The sequence below is a fragment of the Vulpes vulpes genome, chromosome 15 (assembly GCF_048418805.1).
Source record: "Vulpes vulpes isolate BD-2025 chromosome 15, VulVul3, whole genome shotgun sequence".
NCBI classification, from domain to species: domain Eukaryota; kingdom Metazoa; phylum Chordata; class Mammalia; order Carnivora; family Canidae; genus Vulpes; species Vulpes vulpes.
In genome coordinates, this window is record NC_132794.1 from 62,081,978 (window position 1) to 62,107,785 (window position 25,808).

The following is a 25,808-nucleotide window of genomic DNA, read 5'->3' on the forward strand; positions in this document are numbered from 1 at the left end:
ATGTGACCTGGGCAGCCCCGGTGGCGCAGCGGTTTAGTGCCACCTGCAGCCCAGGGTGTGATCCTGGGGACTTGGGATGGAGTCCCACTTCGGGCTCCCTGCATGGGGCCTGCTTCTCCCTCTGCCTGTGTCTCTGCCGTTCTCTCTTTCTGTGTGTCTCTCACGAATGAATAAATAAATAAAATCTTTTTAAAAAAAAGTGTGACCTATAGTGATCCTATTTAAATGTTTGTAAATTACTTTGTAACTTTTCATCATGGTTCACTAAAAGTTGTATTCTGGTGGAAGCAGTGACAAGAATAATCTCAAAACAGTAATTGGTTTGTCTTTCAAGTGAGTTCTTGGTGTATATTAGATCCAAAACCATGGCAGTCATTTATAAGACTTTTTTCTTTGTTCTGTTCTCTCATCAGTTTGCATCTATGGATGAGGAAGTATCTCTTTTTTGCCTCTTGGGCTATAACTTTTCAAGAAAGTTGTATGCATGAACATTTGAGTAGGGAAAAATATTCACATTTCTATTAAATTTTTAGTCTTCCAAGAGCAAAATTAGGCCTTACTGAAATTTTACATGTTGGTTTATCATATATGTATACAATTTATGAATAAATAGATAGGAATCAGTGACCCATATTCAAATCTTTCTTGTACGTGATGAAAAATAGTTTACAGAGACTACTTCTCTGTAGTGCAGTATGACAATCCCAGATTTCTGAGTAGACTGGGAAATAATCTTGTAGTAAATTCTGTACTATGTCCTGCAGTATGTGGATGTACATGGATAAGGGACAGTACTTATTATTATTGTATGATTGATGGTAAAATAATTTCTGTGTTCTTTGAGCACATGTTAATGGAGGTTTAGAGATAAATATGCTTTGTTAAGCTGTATTACATGTAATCTATGAAGTTAATATACTATGTGTGTATAATCATTTGTTGATACCCTAAAATTTAGATCTATATGTATACTGCTTTAGGAGATAGTTAAAAAGAAAACTTGAATGTTGTTATTTTTATGGTCAGGAAAGAAAAAAGTCCCTTTTTGATGCTTAAAGAATGAGGAGGTTCTGAGAGCATACAAAATTAATCTTTTATTATTCTTTTGCATTTAAATGAAGTGTGGACAATGTGTCTCACCTACAAACACATTCCTGTTGGCATTTTCCTACAGTAATATCATTGTATAATGATGTTAAGCTGTGTTTCAGTGAGTGTTTTAGAGATTTTAATGCTTTGTTTGGACTTTTACATACTTAAAAGTGACAGTAGGAAGAAGTGGTAGAGAGAAATACCCAGATGTCTGTGAGATAGTCCTAGGTCACTTAGCACTTCAAGAGTGTTAAGTTTTAAATAACAAAAAGTATACTCCAAAGAGTGACCTTAGCTAGGAGCCATTCTGTTCTGTGTATAGCTTCTGCTGCATGTGGCTTGTCACCCATGAGACTTTGGTTGTGGTTACCAGAGGACACCCTTGTGGTCATAACCAAGTTGTAAATGTCACCAGGATTCTTCTTGAGTGTCTATCACAAGTGTATCAGTAATTCTAAAGTAGATAAAAATGAAACAAAGATTCGTTTGGGAGTTAGCACTCCCAGAAGATTAGTGTTAAAACAGAAGAGCGGAAGGAGTTGTGACATGCATCCGTAAGCAATTGTAGTGATTTGACAGTTAGTTAGCCCCCAGTTCTTAGCCCTGTGGTTGAGCTGACAGCATGCCTGCGAAGGTAGTGAGGCCTGTTCCAGCCCCATTAATGTCTTCTCGAATGGTAGCCTGCAGTCTGGGTAATAATAAATGTTCAGTGATTGATGATTTTATGGTCTCATGGGATCCTGGGTGATTTCTGGTTTCTGTGAGCCAAGGCACTTTGCTTTCCTCTTTGGGCCTCTAGGAAGTTTTTCTCATCTTTACTGAAATCATTTTAAGTTCACAGAAGAGTAGGTATCACCTGAGGTTTAATTATCCAGGATTCAAAGCCTTGTTCAAAAACAGTATGATTCTGTACTTAGTATGTGTAAAAGTGAGAACCAGAGCAGTTTTTAATCCACAGGGTTTTTGTAACATTTATTTGTTAACTTCAATATCTTTTTTTCCTCCTTTTTTTTTTAAAACATGCTTTAAGTTATAAAGAGAAATTTAGTAACAGCTGTGAAATAATAACATTAGCTTTATTGTTTTCGTGGTGTGTGCAATTTCATTTTTAAGACTCAATTTTAATCCTCTATTTTTAATAAATGTTTTCCTTATTTTACATGGTTAAGTTTCTCTAGGAGTCTGTCTTATTATACTAGTATTAAAGGGAATATAAAGAGATCTTTTTTGTTAAATATTTGTTTGCCTCTTAGGAAAAGATTCATTTCTATTATATTGATTGTGGATTATTTTTAGTATTTTAAATAAAACTTGTAATTACCTAACTCTTAATTGGTAGGGTTTGGAGACAGAGAAAGGAGGGTAGAGATAAACATTTTCCTAATTTAGTAAAACTTAAAAGTATATTTTCTTAGTTTATCCTTTTAAAAAAAATGATCTATAGAACTTTACTTTTCGATGTAAAGAGTTCATAGGGCTAATTTTCTTTAAGATCATTAAGAGACTACTTTAAAGCTTTAAAAGAAATAAAAGGAGCACTTCTGTTTAGTTTTTAAAGTAATGAACAAGGAACTTGGTTTGGAATGACCATTTGTAAGGCTGTATATTAATTAGATGAGTGTCATTATGCTCAATTAGCAAGACTGCCAAATAATCTCTTTAATACTCTGGTCTTTTTCCCCCCCCCTAGGGTTTTACAGACAGCCCTCATTACAGTGATCACTTGAACGACAGTCGATTAGGGGCCCATGAAGGCTTGTCCCCAACACCTTTCATGAACTCAAATCTGATGGGTAAGTTGGTAATTCTCTGCAAGTAGTCTTCACAAAGCCTCTTTGGTCAGGGACAGTTTTTATCCCTTTGTCCAAGAAATACACATAAGTATCTAGAAGAAAGTTCCTATGTTTCTGTGGGCATCCAGGCTTTCCTTGTCCAGCTCAGTTTAAGGAGCATTCAGAATATCATTGGTATCAAAAAAGAAAGCAGAAGTATATTAAAATTTGGCAATGTCTCTATGTTTTTTGCTTTCTGAGCAGAGAAGCATTTTGAGAGGTTTGTAATTTGCTATTTGTCTTAACAGTTGAATATATATGTGGCAATTAAAAATATGACAAAGCAGTGATTTTTAAGCAGATTTTACTTATTTTGGACAATATTTCTTTCAGCACTATTTGATTAAAACTTAATAGTACATTTAGAGGTTGGCAGCATTTGTTTTAAGCACTTGGGTTCGTATGGGGATTTTGAATTTGTGTTCTGCAATAGTAAGTTGTACTTTGAAGGCTATTACCTACTACCTAAGCCTGATTGTTATATTTTGGCAAAATTTTTAAGGTAGCTTTTCTTTTTATTCCCGCCTACTCCCTGCAAAAACATTTACCACTCTCTCCTTCCCTTCTTTCTCATGTGAAGGTTTATAGCTGTTCAATCTGAAGTGATAAGCCCAAGCTTTTTTTTTTTTTTTAATCTAGCTTGAATGCCACTCTTTTGTTGTTGTTAAAGCAATAATTTTACCTTTTTTGCAGAACCTAATAAAAAAGAATCTGTTTATAACATTATTTTTCCTTCTTACATGTGCTGAGCCTGAGCACATTAGAAAGCTTTGTTTAATCTGTTTAACTTGTTGTCAGTGGTGTCATGTAAATATGGAACTTTGTGTAATTGACATTGATTTCATTACTTACTCTATTTCTTAAGGACATGACCTATATTGTGATCTTGGAATTGTCCTTTTAAGACACAGCCATGCTAATCTAAGTGGATTACCCAAATCCAAAATCCTGGTGGTCTGCAATTTCTTTATAAATGGTTTTGCTTTGCACAGTCTTTGTTTAATTCCCTTATCCTTTATAAAGTGTTGAGGAGACAGTCTGATATTCTTGTGTGGATTTTGCCTAAAGCAGTTACCAGTTTAAAGTCAGAATCATTGAGTATGACACAAGAGTAAAGAACCTAATGAGCATTAAAACTTGTTTTTAAAATGACAATTTGTTTTAACATAAATGCAAATGAAAATTATATCATTCTAGGTAAAAATGAGAATTAAATTGAGAACAAAATAATTATCCTTGCATCTAGCCAGGGAAAACTTTCTTAATTTATCTTTTAAATTTTCTATTGAACTTACTATCAAAGTGAAACAGATGTGGCACTCCAAATAATTTCTTTCTGTGGTATATGTTTTCCCCAAGTAACATTTAATTGTAAATATGGTAGAGTAAGCTCTAGTCACTGTTCCTGTAATTTCAGATTGAACAAAGCTTTCTTAATTGAGGCTGTACTTCTTAGAAGTAAAAAATCAGAAATTGTCCTTTTTTATATTATGCATGTCAGTTACTTGCTCTGAGCATCTTTTGACTAAAAATATTTCTATAATTCAGTTTGAGGTAACATTTTCTTAGTTGGAGTAATTATGAGCTTGGTTTCTTCAGTTTACAGATAATTATTAGAATACTTTTACTATCATACATACCCTGTGTTAAAAATCAGCATCTAAAATAAGCCTTGAAATATAAAAACTGAAATTTATAAACAGATTGATCTCTTTGTAGTATAAGTGGAAAATAATCTGCGTTCATCTGAACTACAATGTACAATTAATCAGTTGCAACTATACATTTTCGTTGTAAGTTTTAAGTGTCTAATCTTAAAAATGTTAATTTACTTTATAAAGAAGGGAAAAATAACCCTGAAAAGATCAGGCAGGCATGTCCAAAAGGATTTCACTGGTCATTGGCAATACCTAATCTACTATACTTTTTCCCTTTTATTTTCAATAAAAATGATCAAACGAAGTATCTAACAGTTTAGTCTAAGCAATCTATGTGACAGTAGCTTGCTTTTGGAAATGAATATCTCCTAAATTGTAGAGCAGTTCCATGCAGCAACAGGCAATCCCACTTGATGTGAGCTGAAGTAAATGAACTGTTAGATTTCCAAATATGTAGGTTTACAGCACTTGGTAGAGTTACAGTGAATAGATGACTTTTCTACCCATTTGATAATTTAAGGGAATTTCAGGCTAAAAACCTATGTTGTTAAAGCATGACTGAAATGTGTGCAGCACTATTAGAAGCATTTGGAACTATGTAGATACCTAATCATCCTAACAGGTAACACTTCAGAGTAATGCTGTGAATGATGAATGCTCAGAAACAGTTAAAGCTAATAGGAAAGCCGTAACATATTTCATCATTGCTGTCAACGTATAAAAATACCATTAAGGGGGGGTAGAATCATATACTGGGGAATGTTGTTATTTTTCGTATTATGTTCAACCATAAGCACATTTGCCTGAAGAAATAGTGGATTATAAAGTGCCACTGTCTTTCATGATGGAGCTCTCAAACACTTTAATGGTTTTGCACATTGCAAAAATGAGAAATTTTGTCTAACAAGGCTTGATAATGATTCAATAATGAACAATTTGCCATAGAAACATGCATTTCTATATTCATTTAGATATTTGAAGTGTTTTATGCAGGAAGTAAAGCTATTATTGTTGAATCAGTTAGTGTTTCTTTTTAATGAATTCCAGAATTATCCCATTGATTTGTCAGTATGGAAAAAAAGGGCTTTTCTTATGTTTCAAGTGAAATAAATACATCCTTTTGGTACATCTCTAAGTAATTAGCATCAAACAGTTCTGTATTATAGGAAAGCTGAAAAGCTTTGACAATAGCAATGAATTGCAGTAGCACCACCAAATAGTCTTACCTATTTCTAGTCTCTTCCAGCTTTAGTCCATTCCTCTACCCTTGATTCTCTCATTAATTTCAGTAAGATTTGCTTTCCTTTACCTGTTGTTGACTAGATACATTTTTGGTAATGGTCGGACCAGTTTATTAATGGGGTATAAAAATGAATTTTTTCATAGCATTTCCTGCCTTCAGTTCCCAAGTGATTGTGGCATGAACTCCTTTAATCTTTCTGCCTCTCCATGTTTATCAGAGCTTTACTGATTTTAGGCTAATGTGTGTATGTTGTCAATGGGAATTTTAGGATGAAATATACCTTCACTTGTATTCCTTTCTGAGACCCATTCCTGCCTCTAGAGATGTTTTATCCTTTAAAGAATGAAAACAACATGTCATGGTATAGGAAAAAATGCAGGGCTAACAGGAGATGTGGGGCTTTATTCTAGATCCTTAAAATTACTTTTTTGATAGAATACTACTGGGTAGTCTCAGAGGTCTTCTGCAGGTCTAGAATTTTATAATTCTATAATATCGTGTATCTAATATCTTTTATCCGGCCCAGAAAAAGACTGCAACTAGAATTATAATTGCTACTTTGCGAACGATAAAACTAAGGCACAGGAAAATTAAGTGTTTTGTCCTGAGGTCACAGAGCCAATAAATGGCAAAATTGAATGTAGAATCCATGTCTCCTCTGACTCCCAAATAGTCTTTCCATTAGGCATTTAAGATATTTGTTCTTTCTATATAATGCTCCCAGGTTTCTATTTACTAGCTCCTTAAATCTGATTATGGAGATCCTGGTCTTGAGAAACCACCATGAAAAATGGTTCCATAGCAACATAACTTTGGAACGTATTGTATATCATGTGCCCCTTCTTACATACTCAGATTTTACATACTCAGATTGTACTTTGGGATACTAAAAGCTCTGGGAAAAAGGGGAGGAAAAGCTTGTTTAACTTTGTTCAGCTCAAAAAAAAAAGAAAAAAAAACTTTGTTCAGCTCATCACATCTGAGATTCAGATGACACATAGAAGCCTTTTTTGTAAATAGAATCATTAGCCTTTGAGGAACTACTTTTCCATGGAGTATGCACTGGGAAATGCTTCTGGTTGTTTTTTTTTTTTTAAGATTTTATTTATTCATGAGAGACACACACAGAGAGAGAGAGAGAAAGAGAGAGAGAGGCAGAGGAAGAAGCAGGCTCCATATAGGGAGCCTGATGTGGGACTCGATCCAGGTCTCCAGGATCACACCCCAGGCTGAAGGCGGCGCTAAACCGCTGAACCACGGGGGCTGCCCACTTCTGGTTGTTTTTAAGGGAAAAATAAAAGATAATACATCAAAGGTCCCTGAAATATAAAATAGCAACAGTGTTAATGATATTGCTGTATATATTTTTATAATTTATTTGAGACATCTTAGCTAGTATTACAGGTTGGGTTCAGTTATTCAAGTATACTACTAAATCTTTTTTTAAAAAGCATTTGAATTACAAACAAACTGCCTTTCCTTTGATATTGGAGTCTGGTCAGATCTACTACCCTTCTTTACCTCAGAGTTTAAGCCCCCCCTCTATAACAGCTACTGTGTTTTATTTTCATTTCATTATGGATTAAATATGTTTTTGTGGGCTTGCCTGGAAATTTAAATCTGAGTACACTTTATTTATTAGTGTATATATATTTTGCTATATTTGCTCCTATATATTTGCTCTCTCAAGCAACCAGTTTCAAAGAAAACTCTTCTGTTTACTTGACTCTGCCTGCAGTATAATTTCTGATTAATCCAGAATTCTCTTAGAGTTACAAAGAAAATGTAGAATTACCATTTTCAGGATATCAAAGCACAATAGAACTCTACCCTCAAAAGATTTCTAACTTTGATGTATATGAAATTCCTTCACTAGATGAGATAATGAAAATGATTATAATTGTGCTTAGGGGAAACAGTGTAGCTTAGTATCTGGTTTGACAGTATTTCATAAGATGAGGCCTTCATATGTTCTCTAGTGGTTTTTTTTTTTTCCCTCCACAGTGTTTTATTAGACTCCCATCTCAAGAAAGGATATGGGTTATATATCATTGATCTTCATTCTCTGATCTTTGGCTGCTTACAAACACAAAATATTGGCACTAAGAGTAACTTGAGTGAAAGAGAACTAGTTACCATTGAAGAAACCAAAGCCAAGAAAAATGAAATGAGTAGATAATTAGGAAACATGGACCCAGCCCTCCTGATTCTAATTTAGCTCCTGACCCCTTTCTACTACACTGCTTCTTTTCCATTTTTACCCCTTTATGCAACCATTTGTCCATTTGCTCCTTTTCCCGCATTATAACTCTTGTAACTTTTTCTTCCTCATGCTACTGCTTAGACTTCATTAACCATTCTGAATCGTTGAATACCTTCCTCCTTCTCCTTCACGTATCCATTCATGCCTTTTTTCTGCCCATTAATGTATGAAAATATCTGTATGGCAGAATATAAAAGTAAAATTCAGTCTGTCTTTACAGACTTTCTGTTTCAGTGTTGTAGAGGAAGTAATTTCAGTATTATTACACATGGTAGAATATGAGTGATACAAAGACGTTCTTACAGAAATTCAGAAGAGATTAAGATACACAACCAGAAGTGATCAGGAAAAGTCGTATTGTAGAGTAGCAAAATCCAGTGTATTGGTCAGGACTCCTCTAACAAAGACAGAAATGAACTTAACTGTGTTCGATAAAAAACGGTATTGAGTCACATATTACAGAACAGCCAGAAGTAGATTGATTTTAGACATAGCAGATCCAGGGGTTCAAACAATGTCATCAGATCTCCTTCTTTCCCCTTAAAAGTGTTTGTTGAAAGAATGGGATAAATTGGGAGAGGCAAAGTGGGCCAGGAGGAAATTTGAGAAGTGGGAAAGGAGAGGGGGTTCAGAATCACTACTGTCTCTTCCTCTCTACTTCCAGTTCCCGTATTCCAGTCTTTCCAAATTGTTGTAAACTGTCCCTTCCGAAGGCTCCCAGATTACAGAATACCTTACTCCTTAGTGGTCTGGAATGTTTTCTTTCAGTGCAGTTATGTGTTTCTTTTTTTTAATAATACTCCGTTCCTGGCAGCATTGTCTCTTTCCATGTCCCTACTTTGCCTTCATAACCTGAAAAGCAGCCTCTTTTCCATAGTTAAAATGACATGATAGCCATTATTTCTGACACTGTTCCTTTGAGCCAGAGATTAGCTGATGTGTTTCGTTTTATTTTTTCCTACCCAGTCTGGAAAAGGCCAAACTAGTACTAATGCCTCACTATACAGGGGTACTCCTGTATAGACTCAGGTCTCTTTTATCTAAGCGTAATTAATCCTGGAATGGATTACTTAGAAGAATTACTTAGAATTACTTAGATGCTGAGATTTCAGAAGATAGAGGAAAAAATGTTTGATTAGGGTGTTATTTTGAAAATTAAAACTAATATTATGAAAAACAAAACAGTAATTTATATAATCCCCTAGTTTTTAAGTGAACAAAAAGTGAATTAATTACTGAGTTTTTTGGTATATTTTTTTCCTTAGAAAATTGTTTGGTAATACAAAAATGTCTTTTACATTTGAACCTTTGTGATTTTCTCTTTAGTTATTAACTGACTCTTAGTTTAGGTTCCAATGTGTCACTGGAATTTGTGTTTAATTAAATGATTCTTTCACATCATTTTTAAGGACTTTGCATCTCTTGTGTGATACTCCATTTTTGATGGATTTCTTTTGTGTTTGCTCTGTATAATGGGATATTTAACAAATGACTAACCAACAACATCATTGACTCTGGCCTGAGATAGCCACACTATCTGCAAGGTCAACTTCATTGGGACTACTTGGTTCTAACTTGAATCTTTCTATTGTTTGTGTCTAATTCTAGCCAAGTGAATGTGAACTCTACCTGTAATGGGATGCCTTACAAGAGGTGCAGCTACTTGGTTACTAGAGAACAAAGGAATGATTTTTTTAAAAAGAACTTTGTAAACTTTAGTTTTCCTAGATTTGTATAATTTGAGAACCACACCGTGGCATATAGTTGAGAATTTGGGGTACTTTTTTTTTAAGATTTTATTTATTTATTCATGAGAGACACAGAAAGAGAGAGGCACAGGCAGAGGGAGAAGCAGGCTCCATGCAAGGAGCCTGACGTGGGACTCGATCCCGGGTCTCCAGGATCATGCCCTGGACTGAAGGTGGTGCTAAACCGCTGAGCCACCGGGGCTGCCCTGGCGTACTCTTTCAATTAAGGAACGTTCAGAGCAGCATTATCGGAGCTTGCCTTCTGTGTGGTGCTATGTCAGATTTCACTGCTTATGGTTATAATGATGCCTTTATCATTTACTATCGGGTTTTTGAGTGTTTTATTAAAAATAAATACTTAATTACTAAAATTCTCATAGAATGGTTGAACTAGAATGGACCTTAGAGATCATCTAGTTCAGTGGTTCTTGGTAAAGAGTATTGAGAAATATAAGGTTATTGTAAAGACTAGAAGTAGGAGGTGGTGCAACTGATAGTCCCCATACCCTTTCAAAATGAAGAGTTAGTGCTAGCTTGGTTAGTGTCACAATATTTATGCAACTTTTAATTAACTACCAAATGAAAGTGAATCTTTTTAAATTTTGAAAGCATATTGCTTTGGTTTATATTGTGGAAATATTACTGTTTAAAGGTATCAGATCCTTCAGTTACATAGGTTATATATTACATAGATTTTGAACTGAGTTGTTGTTATTTAATAAGCCTTATGTATTGTGCGAAGCCCCTCAAAAGATTGTTGCTAGAGTATCAATTTACCAGTTTTATAATCTTCTTCACATCTCTTTTTTTTTTCTTAAAAATTCAGCCTTTGCTCTTTATTTTAAAGATTTTACTTATTTACTTATTTTAGAGAGTGTGTGTGTGGGCAGAGGGGGAGGGAGAGGGACAAGCAGACTTGCTGTGGGACCTTCTGTAGGACCCTCACTTGGAGCTCTGTTTCACAACCCTGAGCTGAAATCAAGAGTCCAACGCCCAGCCAAATGAGCCACTCACGCCCCCAGTCTCTGCTTCTTATAGCTCAAGTTTTCTGTGGCTTCCGTGTTGTTTGTTTTGGTTTTGTTATTTAGGATTTTTGGTTTTTATGAACAGTAGAACTTGCCATTCTTCCCAAATTTTAAGTCCTTGTGTTATTTCTATCTGTGTGTCTGGCATACACACACACAGACAATACACACACACACACACACACACACACACCTCAGGCTGAATTTTAATGCTTTCTTCTTAAGAAATTTTTTTTTGCTATTACCATATATGTGCTGTGGTGAAATATGTAACAATCATCTTTATATTACATACTTGTTTTTCACATTGAGAGTATCTCTGGAGAACTGTCAGACTCCTCAGATGATACGAAATTTCTAGGGAGTTAACAATTAAATGGTAGTAGAGCACAAGGCCACTTTCTGCAAATTAAATTAATTAGTTTATAGTCATAAATTATATTAATTTCTGTTACATACTTTTCTACCCTGATACCTGAGATCAGGGGTAAGCAGACCTTTTTGCAAAAAGCCAGATAGTAAATCGTTTAGGTTTGCAGTCCAGGAGGCAAAATCAATGATATTATGTAGATACTTATATAACCATTTAAAAATGTGAAAAACTATTCTTAGCTCGTGGCCTATAAAAAGAACAGCTGATGGCCTGGATTTGCTCTACAGGCTGTAGTGTGCTATCTTGTTCTAGATAATGTAACAAAAATACTTTAAACAGTAGCAACACTGTCAGTTTTTTGAAGAGGTAACAAATGATATATATGTGTGTGTGTGAAATTCTGTGGAACATAACAGGATCAGTGTGTTTATGTGTTTTAGATATCCGAACAAAGTAATTGGTGGTTTTGGTAGTGGTGAGTTATATCTAAAATTTCTAAGGCTTTATTGCCTCTCTGCAGAATGGTAAGTTACTCACTAGATGAGTTGTTTTTCTCTTGTTGTCTCTTCAGATAATGATAATTGGCTTTTAAGTCAAATGTCAGATTTCCTTCATCTGAAATCCTGGTGTTCCCTTAGTTTTGTATAATCTGAATTTTTTTAAAAAACTCCTTAGAATCCCAATATCAAATTGTAACTATATAAGTTGAACCAGCACATTAGGAGAGGAAAGAGATGGAACTCAGGCAATCCAGTGGAGATGTGACAGTGGGGCAGCTCTTTTGAGAGAGAAATCTGCAGAGAATAGCTGTGGAGAATAATAGTCTGTAGAAAGAATGTGATGAGAGGATATTGTGATAATGGCGTAATCATCAGAAAGGTACATTGTTGCTTTAGTGAGAGTCTGTACTCCCAATCTGAGAATCTCTACAAGGGCTATGTGCAATGAAAAAATTATAACATTTTCTAGATTTGTGTGTGAGCAGTTTTTCTAAGGTAAATGTAAGTTATGGATTTTTGTTACAGTTCATGTAATTTTCATGTAAAGTACCTTAATGGTTTGTGTTTGAGAAGTTTTCTGATTTGATATGCTATTCGTCTTCAATCTCCAGGCTCTCTTCTGTCTGAAAGATTTAAGAGAAAACATAGTGCTATATGTGCTACATGATGATTACTGTAAATTTTTTGTCAGGTTTACATACAATGAAATATGCTCTCACCAAAGAATTCTCATTTTTTATTTTCCTTTCATATAGGCTAAGAGTTTCAAGGAAACTGTGCAGTCATTTAGTGACAACGTTAAGTACAGAGAGCACTTTTACTCTTGGTACACGTGTGCATACACATGCACACATACATATCTATATGTTTAGACAAGATAGGAATGTATCAAGTATAGGTTTTTGTTTCCTTTCATTTGACAGTAAGATTTCAATTAGATATCTTTTTAAAAATATAAATATTATCTTTAGGGGTTTTAAAAAATATTTTTTAAAGTTGTTGGATTTTTTTTTAAACAATCTTTACATCCAGCATGGGGCTTGAACCCAGGACCCTGAGATATCAAGACTCTTATGCCCTTCTGACTGAGCCAGCCAGGTGCCTCTACCTTTAGGTGTTTTACAAAGAAAACATCTTCAGGCACTAGCATAGTAGCAGGTGTCTGCTTATAATTTACTTTTTCCAAAAAAAAAAATAATAATTTACTTTTTCCCTAGAGATACAGAAGGCATACATATGTATATATTCATTCATAATTTTTACATTATTATGTGTACTCTCTGTATCTGTTTATATCTTTCTTAAATCTGTCCCTGACTTCTTCGGTCAGCTTACTATACTGAATGGTTTTAGGACATTGCAGCTCACCTGAACTTCCCAACTGTTTTCTTTACACAATGTGCTTTTACCTTTCCAGCTTATCATGATACACTTGAAAGGGAAAACAGTGTCCCAATGAATTTATATACCCATTAAAAAAAATATGTTGTATCTCTGCTCAACTATACCAGTAAGGAATTTAATCTAAGGAAGTAACTGAAAATTTACATTAGGAATGTAAAATGGGAATAGCCATTATAGAAGACATTTTATCAGTTTGTTATAAAATTAAATTTGCAGTTACCATACAACTCAGCAGTTGTACTCTTGAAAGAGACATTTATCCCAGAGAAATGAAAATTTGCATGAATGTTAATAGCACCTTGTTTGGTAATTAGGCAAAAAGTGGACAGAATCCAAATGTCTTTCACTGGGTGAATGGTTAAATAAACTGTGATACTCTCATACCACGGAATATTATTCCTCAATAAAAAGGGGTAAATTATTAATGCAAAAATTTAAATTGATCTTGAGTGAGGTAGGTTGAGTGGAAAAAAGCCACTTTTAAAAGATTACATACTGTATGATAGTATCTGTTTACTACTCTTGAAATGGTAAAATTAAAGAATCAAGAACAGGTAGTTGGTGACCAGGGGTTAAGGAAACAGGTAGATGTGGTTATAAAAGATAAACACGAGAGATCTCTACATGCTGACAGAACTGTATCACGATTTGTGATGGTGAATAAAGCTACACCTGTGATAAAACTGTATACAACTAAACATACATACATGCCTGCATACAACCCAAAAAAAAAAAAAAACCCTGAGGAAATCTGAATAAGATAAGTGGATTGTGTCAATGTTAATATCTTAGTTGTGATATGGCAAGATGGGGGAAATATATAAAAGGTACACAGGATCTCTCCACTATTTCTTAGAACTTTATATAAATCTACAGTTATCTCAAAAGAAAAGTTAAGCTAAAATATATATAGATAACTGAATATATAAATAAATTAATTAAAGGAAATTTTTTAAATGTAAGAGTGTATAGGTTAGGGAATACAGGAAGGAAGAGAAGGGCCAGCATGTGCAGAGATTATTTTTCCAGAAGCATCTCTAATGGAAATCTATGTCAAAATAGTCCCCCTTGGGGCCTATTAAGCCTCTGAAAATCCATGTATTTCTAAAGGAAAAATGGCTCTTGAACTTTTAGTTTTAGGATGTAGAACCACTGTAATAGTGATACTAGTAAGTGAGAAGAAGAATCTTTTTGTCAACATTTGTCCTTTGCTTTGTATGCACAGTACTCTTGTACCTTTGGGCAATAGAGAGTGGGTGAGAAACATCAAAGGCCAAAAAGTTGTATATGTGTTCTTGAGGACATCAACAACTTGAAAGCATCTGAAAAGCAAAATAATCTTCATTTCAGAATTGGGTATTTACATTGAAAAATATTGGCAAGAGGACAGTATGTAACACTTGGTGCCTGGGGTGAGGAAAGACAGTAAGCATGTCAGAGAAAAATACTAGAAGGTCAAAAAGTTAATTCTTTGGTGGTTAAACTTCAGATGGGGCTGATCCTTTGATCCTTGTCACCCCCCCTCCCCCCACCCCTGCAGGCAAAGTAGAAAGATGTAACAGCAAATTTTGTCTGGACCTATCCTCACTTTCACTTGAGTGAGAAATGAGGTTTGAGGATCAGGTTGACTGCCATTTATAATCTCAATTAGATGTGAAAAATTCCTTCCCCTCACTTAAAATGCTAATCCTACTTAGGAAACTCTGCAGTTTTCAGATTTTCACTAGTGACAGGAAGCTGCTTCCACACAGGAAGCTGCTTGCACGGAAGAGTTGAGAATCTAGGGGAGGCTGTTGTAGTGGTCCTTGGGGTTAGGTATTTTAGGCAAACAGGTCCCTAGTGAAGTTCTGGCTTAGAGTCTTTGAGATAATTGGGTAGAGAAAAGGGAAGGGTTCTTAGACCTGGAGTTGAGAGAAAACATCAGCAGGCTGATAACTTCCCCTTGCATTTTTAGACATTCTACCTAATTTGTCAAAATTTCCTAAGCTTTTAAAAAAAGTCCTGCTTTCAAATATGTGTGCAGATAAATAATAACAATAAAAACATACATGCCTCTCTGTTAAAAATTTTGTGTCATTTGTGAAAAACAAAGACTATATGGATCTTTTAAAAATCATAACTGATGCATTATAAATTTAAGGTTTTTAGAAATATTTTTTAAATGATTAGCATTAGAAATGTAGATGAGTCCTTAGGGACAGACTTTTTTGTAAATGTGAAAGCTGAAGTAAAAACAAACTACCCCTTACTTGAAAAGAGGTTTAAGATGAAGTGGCTAAATCTCAAATTTCCCTTTTTGCTTCAGTGTGTCAGTTAATCTGGCTGTAGGGTATATTTATCAACTGTGAAGCCCACTGATGCATGCAAAGCTGAGCCAAGTACAATTTTCCCCAGTGGGTCTTCTTTCTTTGGGCATTTGTAGCTGTACTTCAGTGTGTGGGGTCAGCTGGGGAAGCTAGAAGGGCTAAGATGTCAGCTATTATAAAGGTACTAAGATCCTGTCTTAGGAAGGGAATGGGGTATCTGATCTTCTAAAAAAAAGTGTATTTCTTATTTCCTGTGAAGCAGTTAGTTGGAAACATGCTCAATGATTATTAATACCATAAATAAGACAACCTGCTAAATTCTATGACATTTAATGAATAATTCTGTAATTCCTTGCACTTGACTTATGCTTTTCTCAGGTCCATAAGTATTTGTTTAGATTCTGTATTAAAAATGAGAATGTTGGGATGCCTGGGTGGCTCAGCAGTTAAGTGTCTACCTTTGGCTCAGGGTGTGATCCTGGAGTCCCTGGATCGAGTCCCACATCGGCCTTCCTGCATGGAGCCTGCTTCTCCCTCTGCCTATGTCTCTGCCTCTCTCTCTCTTTCAGTGTCTCTCTTGAATGAATAAATAAAATCTTAAAAAAAAAAAAAAGAATGTCAAGAAAAGTAAATCATACACTTAGATTGGAGACTAATGGAAGAATATTAGTATTTTTATTTCTCTTAAAGTATTTTGACTTATATTTAGTTTATTTGAACCTGTGGCCTAGCTTAAAATAACTGTTCAGATTGGGCAGCCCCGGTGGCACAGCGGTTTAGTGCCGCCTCCAGCCCAGGGTGTGATCCTGGAGACCTGGGATCGAGTCCCACGTCAGGCTCCCTGCATGGAGCCTGCTTTTCCCTCTGCCTGTGTCTCTGCCTCTCTCTCTGTCTCTCATGAATAAATAAATAAAATCTTTAAAAAAATAAAATAAAATAAACTGTTCAGATTATTTATTTTAACCTCTTGTTATAAGAAGTGTTTCAGATTTTTTAGAGATGAACACTGAACTATGCTATTGTATATCACAAATGAATAGAAATTGCCAAGCAGCTTACATGGCTTACTGCCTTTCTTCATAAAAACTGCTAGTTTAAGGTCATGAGATTTATTTAATGTCATTAAAGATTCTTATTTAAATAATTTACACATTACCGTAAATCACAGTTGTACTTATGTCAAGCATAAAGAATTCCTATTCAATGCTAATACATCTAGGATATCTAGGAAACATTAATTTGTGAAGGAGCAAAATTAAAGAGGTTAGAATGGCCATCAAGCTGTATATAATGAACAAAGTAATATTTTAAGTCAAGATCCAAATGACCTTGATATTTCTAATGAGAAAATACATAGATAATTCAGTGTTGTAGGAAACCAGACTATGGAAATTTGGAAAAAGTAAAAAATGACTCCTAAATTACCCAGCAAGTTGTAAAGACATAGCTTTCTCAATCTGCATACTCATGTTAACATAACAATGTATAATATATCTGATTAGTGTCATAATGGATTGCCTTGAAACATAATGGTTCTAAGGGTCAAGTAAAGCACACAGTAGGAAAGAATTACTGGATTCCAAAAAATGAGACTTTGTGTTCATCTAACTATTAAGATTTTATTTTGAAGAATTCTGGGTTTTTTTTTTTTGTATATATTTTTTTGGAGTTCGATTTGCCAACATATAGTATAACACCCAGTACTCGTCCCGTCAGGTGCCCCCCTCAGTGCCTATCACCCAGTCACCCTGTCCACCTGCCCACCTCCCCCTCCACTATTCCTTGCTCACTTCCCAGAGTTAAGAGTCTCTCATATTCTGTCATCCTCACTGATATTTCCCCCTCATTTTCTCTCCTTTCCCTTTTAATTCCCTGAATGAATTAAATCATGTAATGTTTGTCCTTCTCTGATTGACTTACTTCACTCAGCATATTACCCTCCAGTTCCATCCACGTTGAAGCAAATGGTGGGTATTTGTCGTTTCTAATGGCTGAGTAATATTCCATTGTATATATAGACCACATATTCTTTATCCATTAATCTTCTTTTTTTTAATTAATTTATTTATTTATTTATGATAGTCACAGAGAGAGAGAGAGAGAGAGGCAGAGACACAGGCAGAGGGAGAAGCAGGCTCCATGCACCGGGAGCCCGACATGGGATTCGATCCCGGGTCTCCAGGATCAGGCCCCGGGCCAAAGGCAGGTGCTAAACCGCTGCACCACCCAGGGATCCCATCCATTCATCTTCTGATGGACACTGAGGCTCTTTCCACAGTTTGGCTCTTATGGACATTGCGGTGCAGATGTCCTGACGTTTCACTATGTGTCTATTTCTGTGCCAGTACCACACTGTCTTGATGCTCACAGCTTTGTAGTACAGCTTGAAATCTGGCATTGTGATGCCCCCGGCTCTGGTTTTCTTTTTCAATATTCCCTTGGCTATTTGGGGTCTTTTCTGATTCCCCACAAATCTTAAGATTATTTGTTCCAACTCTGAAGAAAGTCCTTGGTATTTTGGTAGGGATTGCATTAAATATGTAAATTGCCCTGGGTAACATTGACATTTTCACAGTATTAATTCTTCCAGTCCATGAGCATGGAATATTTTTCCATCTCTTTGTGTCTTCCTCAATTTCTTTCAGAAGTGTTCTGTAGTTTTTAGGGTTATAGATCCTTTACCTCTTTGGTTAGGTTTATTCCTAGATATCTTATGCTTTTGGGTGCAATTGTAAGTGGGATTGATTCCTTAATTTCTCTTTCTTCAGTCTCATTGTTAGTGTGTAGAGATTCCACTGATTTCTGGGCATTGATATTGTATCCTGCCACATTGCTGAATTGCTGTATGAGTTCTAACAATCTTGGGGCGGAGTATTTTGGGTTTTCTATGTACAATATCATGTCGTCTGTGAAGAGGGAGAGTTTGACTTCTTCTTTGCCAGTTTGAATGCCTTTTATTTCTTTTTGTTGTCTGATTGCTGAGGCTAGGACTTCTAGTACTATGTTGAGTAGCAGTGGTGAGAGTGGACATTCCTGTCTTGTTCCTGATCTTAGGGGAAAGGCTTTCAGTGTTTCTCCATTGAGAATGCTGTGGGCCTTTCATAGGTGGCTTTTAAGATGTTGAGGAATGTTTCCTCTATCCCTATACTTTGAAGAGTTTTGATCAGGAATGGATGCTGTATTTTGTCAAATGCTTTCTCTGCATCCATTGAGAGGATCATATGGTTCTTGTTTTTTCTCTTGTTGATATGATCTATCACGTTGATTGTCAACCTTGCATCCCAGGAATAAATCCCACTTGGTCATGGTGAATAATCTTCTTAAGGTACTGTTGGATCCTCTTGGCTAGTATCTTGTTGAGAATTTTTGTATCTGTGTTCATCAGGGATATTGGTCTATAATTCTCCTTTTTGGTGGGGTCTTTGATTTTGGAATTAAGGTGATGCTGGCCTCATAAAACCAAGTTTGGAAGTATTGTGTCCCTTTCTATCTTTCAGAACAGCCTTAGTAGAATAGATATTGTTTCTTCTTTAAACATTTGATAGAATTCCCCTGGGAAGCCAGCTGGCCCTGGACTTTTGTGTCTTGGGAGGTTTTTGATGACTGCTTCAATTTCCTCACTGGTTATTGGCTGTTCAGGTTTTCTACTTCTTCTTGTTACAGTTTTGGTAATTTGTAGTTTTCCAGAAATCCATACATTTCTTCTAGATTGCCTAATTTGTTGGCAAATAGCTGCTTATAGTATGTTTTTAAAATCGTTTGTATTTCCTTGGTATTGGTTGTGATCTCTCCTTTTTCATTCGTGATTTTATTAATTTGAGTCTTTTTTCTTTTTAATAAGGCTGGCTAATGGTTTATCTGTCTTATTCTTTCAAAGAACCAGCTCCTGGTTTTGTTGATCTGTTCTATAGTTCTTCTGGTCTCTATTTCATTGAGTTCTGTTCGAATCTTCATTAACTCTCTTCGGCTTGGTGTAGGATTTATTTGCTGTTCTTTCTCTAGTTCCTTTAGGTGCAAGGTTAGCTTGTGTATTTGATTTTTTTTTCCAAGTTTTTGAGGGATGCTTGTATTGCGATGTATTTCCCCCTCTTAGCACTGCTTTTGCTGTATCCCAAAGATTTTGAATGGTTATATCTTCATTTTCATTAGTTTCCATGAATCTTCTTAATTCTTCTCTAATTTCCTGGTTGACCCCATTCATCTTTTAGCAGGATGCTCTTTAACCTCCACGTGTTTGAGTTTCTTCCAAATTTCTTCTTGTGATTGAGTTCCAGTTTCAAAGCATTATGGTCTGAAAATATGCAGGGGACAATCCCAGTCTTTTGGTATTGGTTGAGACCTGATTTGTGACCCAGTATGTGGTCTATTCTGAAGAAAGTTCCATGTGCACTTGAGAAGAATGTATATTCAGTTGCATTCAGATGGGAAGTTCTGTAGATATCTGTGAAATCCATCTGGTCCAGTGTATCATTTAAAGCTCTTGTTTCCTTGGTGATGTTGTGCTTAGAAGATTTGTCATTGGGATCCCTGGGTGGCACAGCGGTTTAGCGCCTGCCTTTGGCCCAGGGCGCGATCCTGGAGACCCAGAATCGAATCCCACGTCGGGCTCCTGGTGCATGGAGCCTGCTTCTCCCTCTGCCTGTGTCTCTGCCTCTCTCTCCCTCTCTGTGTGACTATCATAAATAATAAAAATAAAAATAAATAAAAAAAGAAGATTTGTCATTTGCAGAAAGTGCCGTATTGAAGTCTCCTACTGTTAGTGTATTATTATCCAAGTATGTCTTTACTTGGGTTATTAATTGATTGATATACTTGGCAGCTCCCACATTAGGGGCATAAATAATTCATGATTGTTAGGTCTTCTTGTTGGATAGACCCTTTAAGTATGATATAGTGTCCCTCTTCATCTCTTACTACAGTCTTTGGGATAAACTATAATTTATCTTATATGAGGATTGCTACCCCAGCTTTCTTTTGAGGATAATTTGAATGGTAAATGGTTCTCCAACCTTTCATTTTCAGGCTGGAGGTGTTCTTAGGTCTAAAATGAGTCTCTTGTAGACAGCAAGTAGATGGGTTTTGCTTTTTTATCCAGTCTGATACCGTGCATCTTTTGAGGGGATCATTTAGCCCACTCATGTTCAGAGTTACTATGAAAGATATGAATTTAGTGTCATCATGATACCTATTCAGTCCCTGTTTTTGTGAATTATTTCTTTGGGCTTCCTCTTTTTTTTACGGGGTCCCCCTTAATATTTCTTGCATAGCTGGTTTGGTGGTCATATATTCTTTCATTTTCTGCCTATCTTGGAAGCTCTTTATCTCTCCTTCTATTCTGAATGAGAGCCTTGCTGGATACAGTATTCTTGGCTGCATGTTCTTCTCATTTAGTACCCTGAATATATCCTGCCAGCCCTTTCTGGCCTGCCAGGTCTCTGTGGAGAGGTCTGCTGTTAATCTAATATTTCTCCCCATTTAAGTTAGGGATCTCTTGTCTCCTGCTGCTTTAAGGATTTTCTCTTTATCTTTGGAATTTGCAAGCTTCGCTATTATATGTCGAGGTGTTGAATGGTTTTTATTGATTTGGGGGCGGGGGGGGAACCTCTCTGTCTCCTGAATTTTTGGATGCCTGTTTTCCTCCCCAAGTTAGGGAAGTTCTCAGCTCTGATTTGTTCAAATATGCATTCTGACCCTCTGTCCCTCTTGGCGTGCTCTGGAACCCCCATTATATGTAGATTTTTCCTTCTGAGGCTATCATTTATTTCCCTTGGCCTTTTCTCATGGTCTTTTAATAGTTTTTCCTTTTTTTCCCTCAGCTTCCTTCCTTGCCATCAACTTGTCTTCTATGTTGCTCTCTCTTTCTTCTACCTCATTTACCCTCATCGTTAGGACCTCCAGTTTGGATTGCATCTCACTTCACTAATTTTTAATTTTGGCCTGATTAGATCTAAATTCTGAAGTCATAAACTCTCTAGAATCCTTTACGCTTTTTTCCAGAGCCACCAGTACCTTTATAATTGTGCTTTTGAATTGGCTTTCTGACATCGAATTGTAATCCAAATTCTGTAACTCTGTGGCAGAGAGTACTGTTTCTGATTCTTTCTTTTGTGGTGAGTTTTTCCTTCTAGTCATTTTGCTCAATGCAGAGTGGCTGTATAAGCGGGCTGAGTCAAGAATATCAACCATGACCTAAGTAAATTTCACCCTAGATGATTCTGCCAAGGTCAGAGACCAGAAATTGAAAACAACAATCAGAACGAAATAAAACAAAAGGACCACCAAACTGAAAAACAAATTTTAAAACAAAGTAGTAAAAAATAAAAGGCCAATAATCCCAAAGAAGATGAGGGGAAAAAAAAGAGAGAGAAAGGGGGGGTGCTACTGGGAGATGGTGGTGGTGATGAAGTTGTAGTCGAGGGAGAATGTTGTCTACCTGAGGGGTTCTAGAAGTTGATCCTCTTGGTTCTGAGTAGTATATTAAGTTCTGTATGTTAGAGGATGCTCAGTCCCAAATTTATATAAACCAGAAATACTTGTAGAGAGCCCCACCATTGACCACCAAAACATAAATGAGATAAAAGAGGGGGGGCAGAATGGGAATGAGGAATCTCACAGAATGAACCAGCATGGTATACCACTTGGTTCTGGGTGCATGCTGCTTATGTTTTAGAAGGTATTAACTTCCACCACTGTAGAAAAAAATGAGGCAGAAAAAACGAGGCAGAAAAAACACAAAACAAACAAAAAATACCTTGTTTATCTCCCAAAATTAAGTTGAGTATGTTGAAGGGAATCTAGAAGTGGAAAATATATCTAGGACCTGTAATTATAGAAATGTGAAAGTCAAAAAGGAAGAATCTTAAAAATGAAGAGTTGGTAAAATATTGTAGTTAAGGTGGGAAAAGAGAAAAAAATTTGGAAATTTACAGTCTGATATAAAAATGAGTTGTAGTGGAAAAAGGAGAAAAATGAGGGGTATTAATAGTCTCCAATCTAATATGCATGACATTCTCTTTGTTTTTTTTACATTCTCCTTTTTTTAATAATTTTTTTAAGATTTTATTTATTCATAGAGACAGAGAGAGAGAAACAGAGACCCAGGCAGAGGGAGAAGCAGGCATCATACAGAGAGCCTGACGGACTCGATCCAGGGTCTCCAGGATCACGCCCTGGGCTGCAGGTGGCACTAAACCGCTGCACCACTGGGGCTGCCCAACATTCTCGTTTTTAATACAGAATCTAAACAAACACTTAAGCACCCCAAGAAACTGGAATCATCTTTCCATAGTGTTCATTAATTTCTCTAGGACCAGTCTCTTAGGAATTTGACTGAAAATTTATTTTTAATTGGAGAAAGTTAGATCTTTGTGTATAGGAAAGAAAAGAATGCAAGAGTTAGTAAAGTAGCCTGCTGACTTCTGTCCAGTTCCACAAAATCTTTAATTTAAGAGATTCATTCTATCTTTATAGGTTGTTTGGGTTGGACCTATATAGAATGGAGGCATTGATTTTGAAAGCTAAAAATGGACTTGGTCCTCTCATACAAATGAAGCTGAGATGTTAAAATTGAGCAACTTGGAAGCCTCACCTTCAAAATATTCCCAACATTTATTGAGTTATTAAGAGCAAAGGAAAAAAGAGTTGATGTGATAATAGGAGGTTCAAATTACAGTGTGTAGGTTAGTGGGCAAAAATTGTTGCCAGAAATATAACAATTTCTGTCAACAGATTTCAGTGAGTGAAAAACATATTTGCATCCTCTCCCTGATATAGGGTGCCTGGTGTTTGTCTCGTGTATGGGGTCTTGAGATGAAGGCATATTTGAATGTCCTTCCTTTTCTGGCATGCTTTAATCCCATTCAAGTATTTGGCGTTTTGTTTTTAGCTTTTTAAAGATAAAGCTTACCTGTGGCAGAACTGGCTAGGGCTAAATTGACTTCTTGTTGGCTTCTTGGAATGTCTTATTTCACCCTGGACATACACATGGAGTAGCTGAATCCCAGTGAGTTTCATGCCAGACTCGGTGAAAACATAGTACCAACAGCCTTTCTTAGGGACTTACTGAAGGCATAAAAAAAGAAAATTCGAATTCGCTGGATACTAGTGCACCCTTACCCTTCTCTGAGACCTAAGAGAGGGAGATAACTTAGACCAAAGCCCTTGGTATATGCTTTTTGAGAGAAGATGACAGAACTGATCAGCAGAAACTTGGTAAGATTTCATAGTTTGCCTGTGTGGCAGAGAGGAATCTTGAGAAGGTGGAAATGAAGAGTTGTACTGGAAATTTTTCATTCCAGAAACACAAATATTCTGGCAGCAGAGGTCTCTAGGTTTGAGTTCCTTGGTTTGAGTAGGAAGCCATGGGGCTACAAATAACCTTCATGCCAAACTAGCCCTGTGGCCTGACCATGCCTGAGTTTCCAGGTGATCTGACTTTCCAGTGATATGACATCATAGTGCAAAGGAGCCAGGCCTCAGGTATCTTTTTCAGGGATAGGCCCTGGATTAACCCTGTGCCTGAAGGTGAATGACTACTTTGGCAGAAAAGTTGGAGCAAAGAACACTAGCATTTGGAATGCCCTGGGATATCTGCTAACTGTGCCTGTGTATGGCCACGCTGCAACTTGATCTCTACAACGTTCAGATACAAAGTCGCTGCAGTCGAGTAGCTTAGATTGCTATATGCTGAGAGTGTAGCAATTGAGATTCCATCCTTTCACCAAGGCTTGGCTAGCCCTGATTTTCTTTTTTTTTCTTTTTTTTTTTTTAAAGATTTATTTTATTTATTTATGATAGTCACAGAGAGAGAGAGAGAGAGAGAGAGGCAGAGACACAGGCAGAGGGAGAAGCAGGCTCCATGCACCGGGAGCCTGACGTGGGACTCGATCCTGGGTCTCCAGGATCGCGCCCCGGGCCAAAGGCAGGCGCCAAACCGCTGCGCCACCCAGGGATCCCTAGCCCTGATTTTCTATGGAAAACCAGTGGACAGGCAGTTCATTTTTGTGAAATTGTTTTGGGATAGCACAGATTCTAATAGTTTTTTTTTTTCTGTAAGTTTTAATACACCACCAATCTCTTCACATCTTATTGAGTGCCTTCTATATGTTAAACACTGTGCTTGAGAGGGTAGTAAATATCAAGATGAAAAAGTCTGTGTTGTCTTCAAAAGAACTATGAAGGACTCAGACTTTGTACTTAATAAGCTAATAATGTATATAAAAATAGAATAACGTATAGACATTAAGTTCCAGATTAAGCTATAGGAACACAGTGCATTTGATTTAAGTGGGAAAAGAAAAAATATGTTAAGCTCATTTAACTTAAACATGATTTTCAGTTTGAATACTTTTTAAGTTTTCTGATAAGAATTTTACTTTTTTTGTGACAAGAGACCGTCATAGCTCTCTCTATATCATTGCCCGTGTACCCAATCTATAAGAGAAAGCTTAGGTTCCTTTTCATGCCACTTAAGAATCTTCGTTTTCTAGCTTTCACTTCACTGTTTTCATCTCCATCTCTATAAGTACTCTTGAGTCCAAGAATATCTCAGCAACTCTTTATTTCTAGGACTGTCATTCACTTTGCAGTTTTTACCTTTGTTTAATGCCATCACCTTTCTTCTTATCTATCAAGTATCAGTTCATATATGACCTCTCTGACTTCAGATAGAGGCAATCACTGCCTCTTTTATACTTCCTTAATACCTGGTGCAACTCTCTGAGTTTTGTTTTGTTTTGTTTTTTTTAACCATGTTTTTATCATAGAGTTGTTTACATCTCTTTTTCTACTGAATTATAAATTTCTTGAGCATTTATTATTTATCTTTGTATGCATATCTTTTAGTATATGCCTGAAACATAGTAGTGGTGCTTATTAGTAAATAGTTATGGTGACATTTCTTGTGTGGCTTTCCCTTTCAAGAAAGGAGTCCTGTAGATGAAAGTCTGGTTTGCTAGAAGATACGGAATAACCTTTGAAAAAGTGAATCTAGAGGTGAACCTGGCTATAGTCTGACCTTGAAATAGTCTTGGGCTTTGGTAATGGCCTTCTCAATAGGGATAAGGAGACAGTAGTGAATGGACTTAAATTTTGAGAACCCTATTTAAACCTAACAACTGAATTTATTTTTGTGATCCCTTTTTGAAAGCATGTTTATCTCAGTAACGTGAATATTAATTTTTGCTCTTTGATTAATGAATGTATTATATGATGTTTTTATCTGTTACTCCATCAGGCGCTTGGTACTTGAGGGGAACTGGTTATGACTAGCACTCATCCCAAGGTGCTTTTCAGCCAGTGAAAAAATTAGAGGTTGTTTAACCTACTGTAATGTTTACATAAATAATCATGATTTTAAGTGGAAG

General features: G+C 36.2%; 1 protein-coding gene across 18 annotated transcripts in view; it reads left to right on the top strand.

Annotated features, from left to right (window-relative positions):
• TCF12 (transcription factor 12) overlaps positions 1-25,808 on the top strand; it is a 368,612-nt gene that overhangs the window by 174,554 nt on the left and 168,250 nt on the right. For all 18 annotated transcript variants that reach the window (XM_025998239.2, XM_025998306.2, XM_072738610.1 and 15 more), the window contains one exon: positions 2,783-2,885. In XM_025998239.2, coding sequence (XP_025854024.1) covers positions 2,783-2,885 — 103 coding nt within the window. The remainder of the gene's footprint in view (positions 1-2,782; positions 2,886-25,808) is intronic.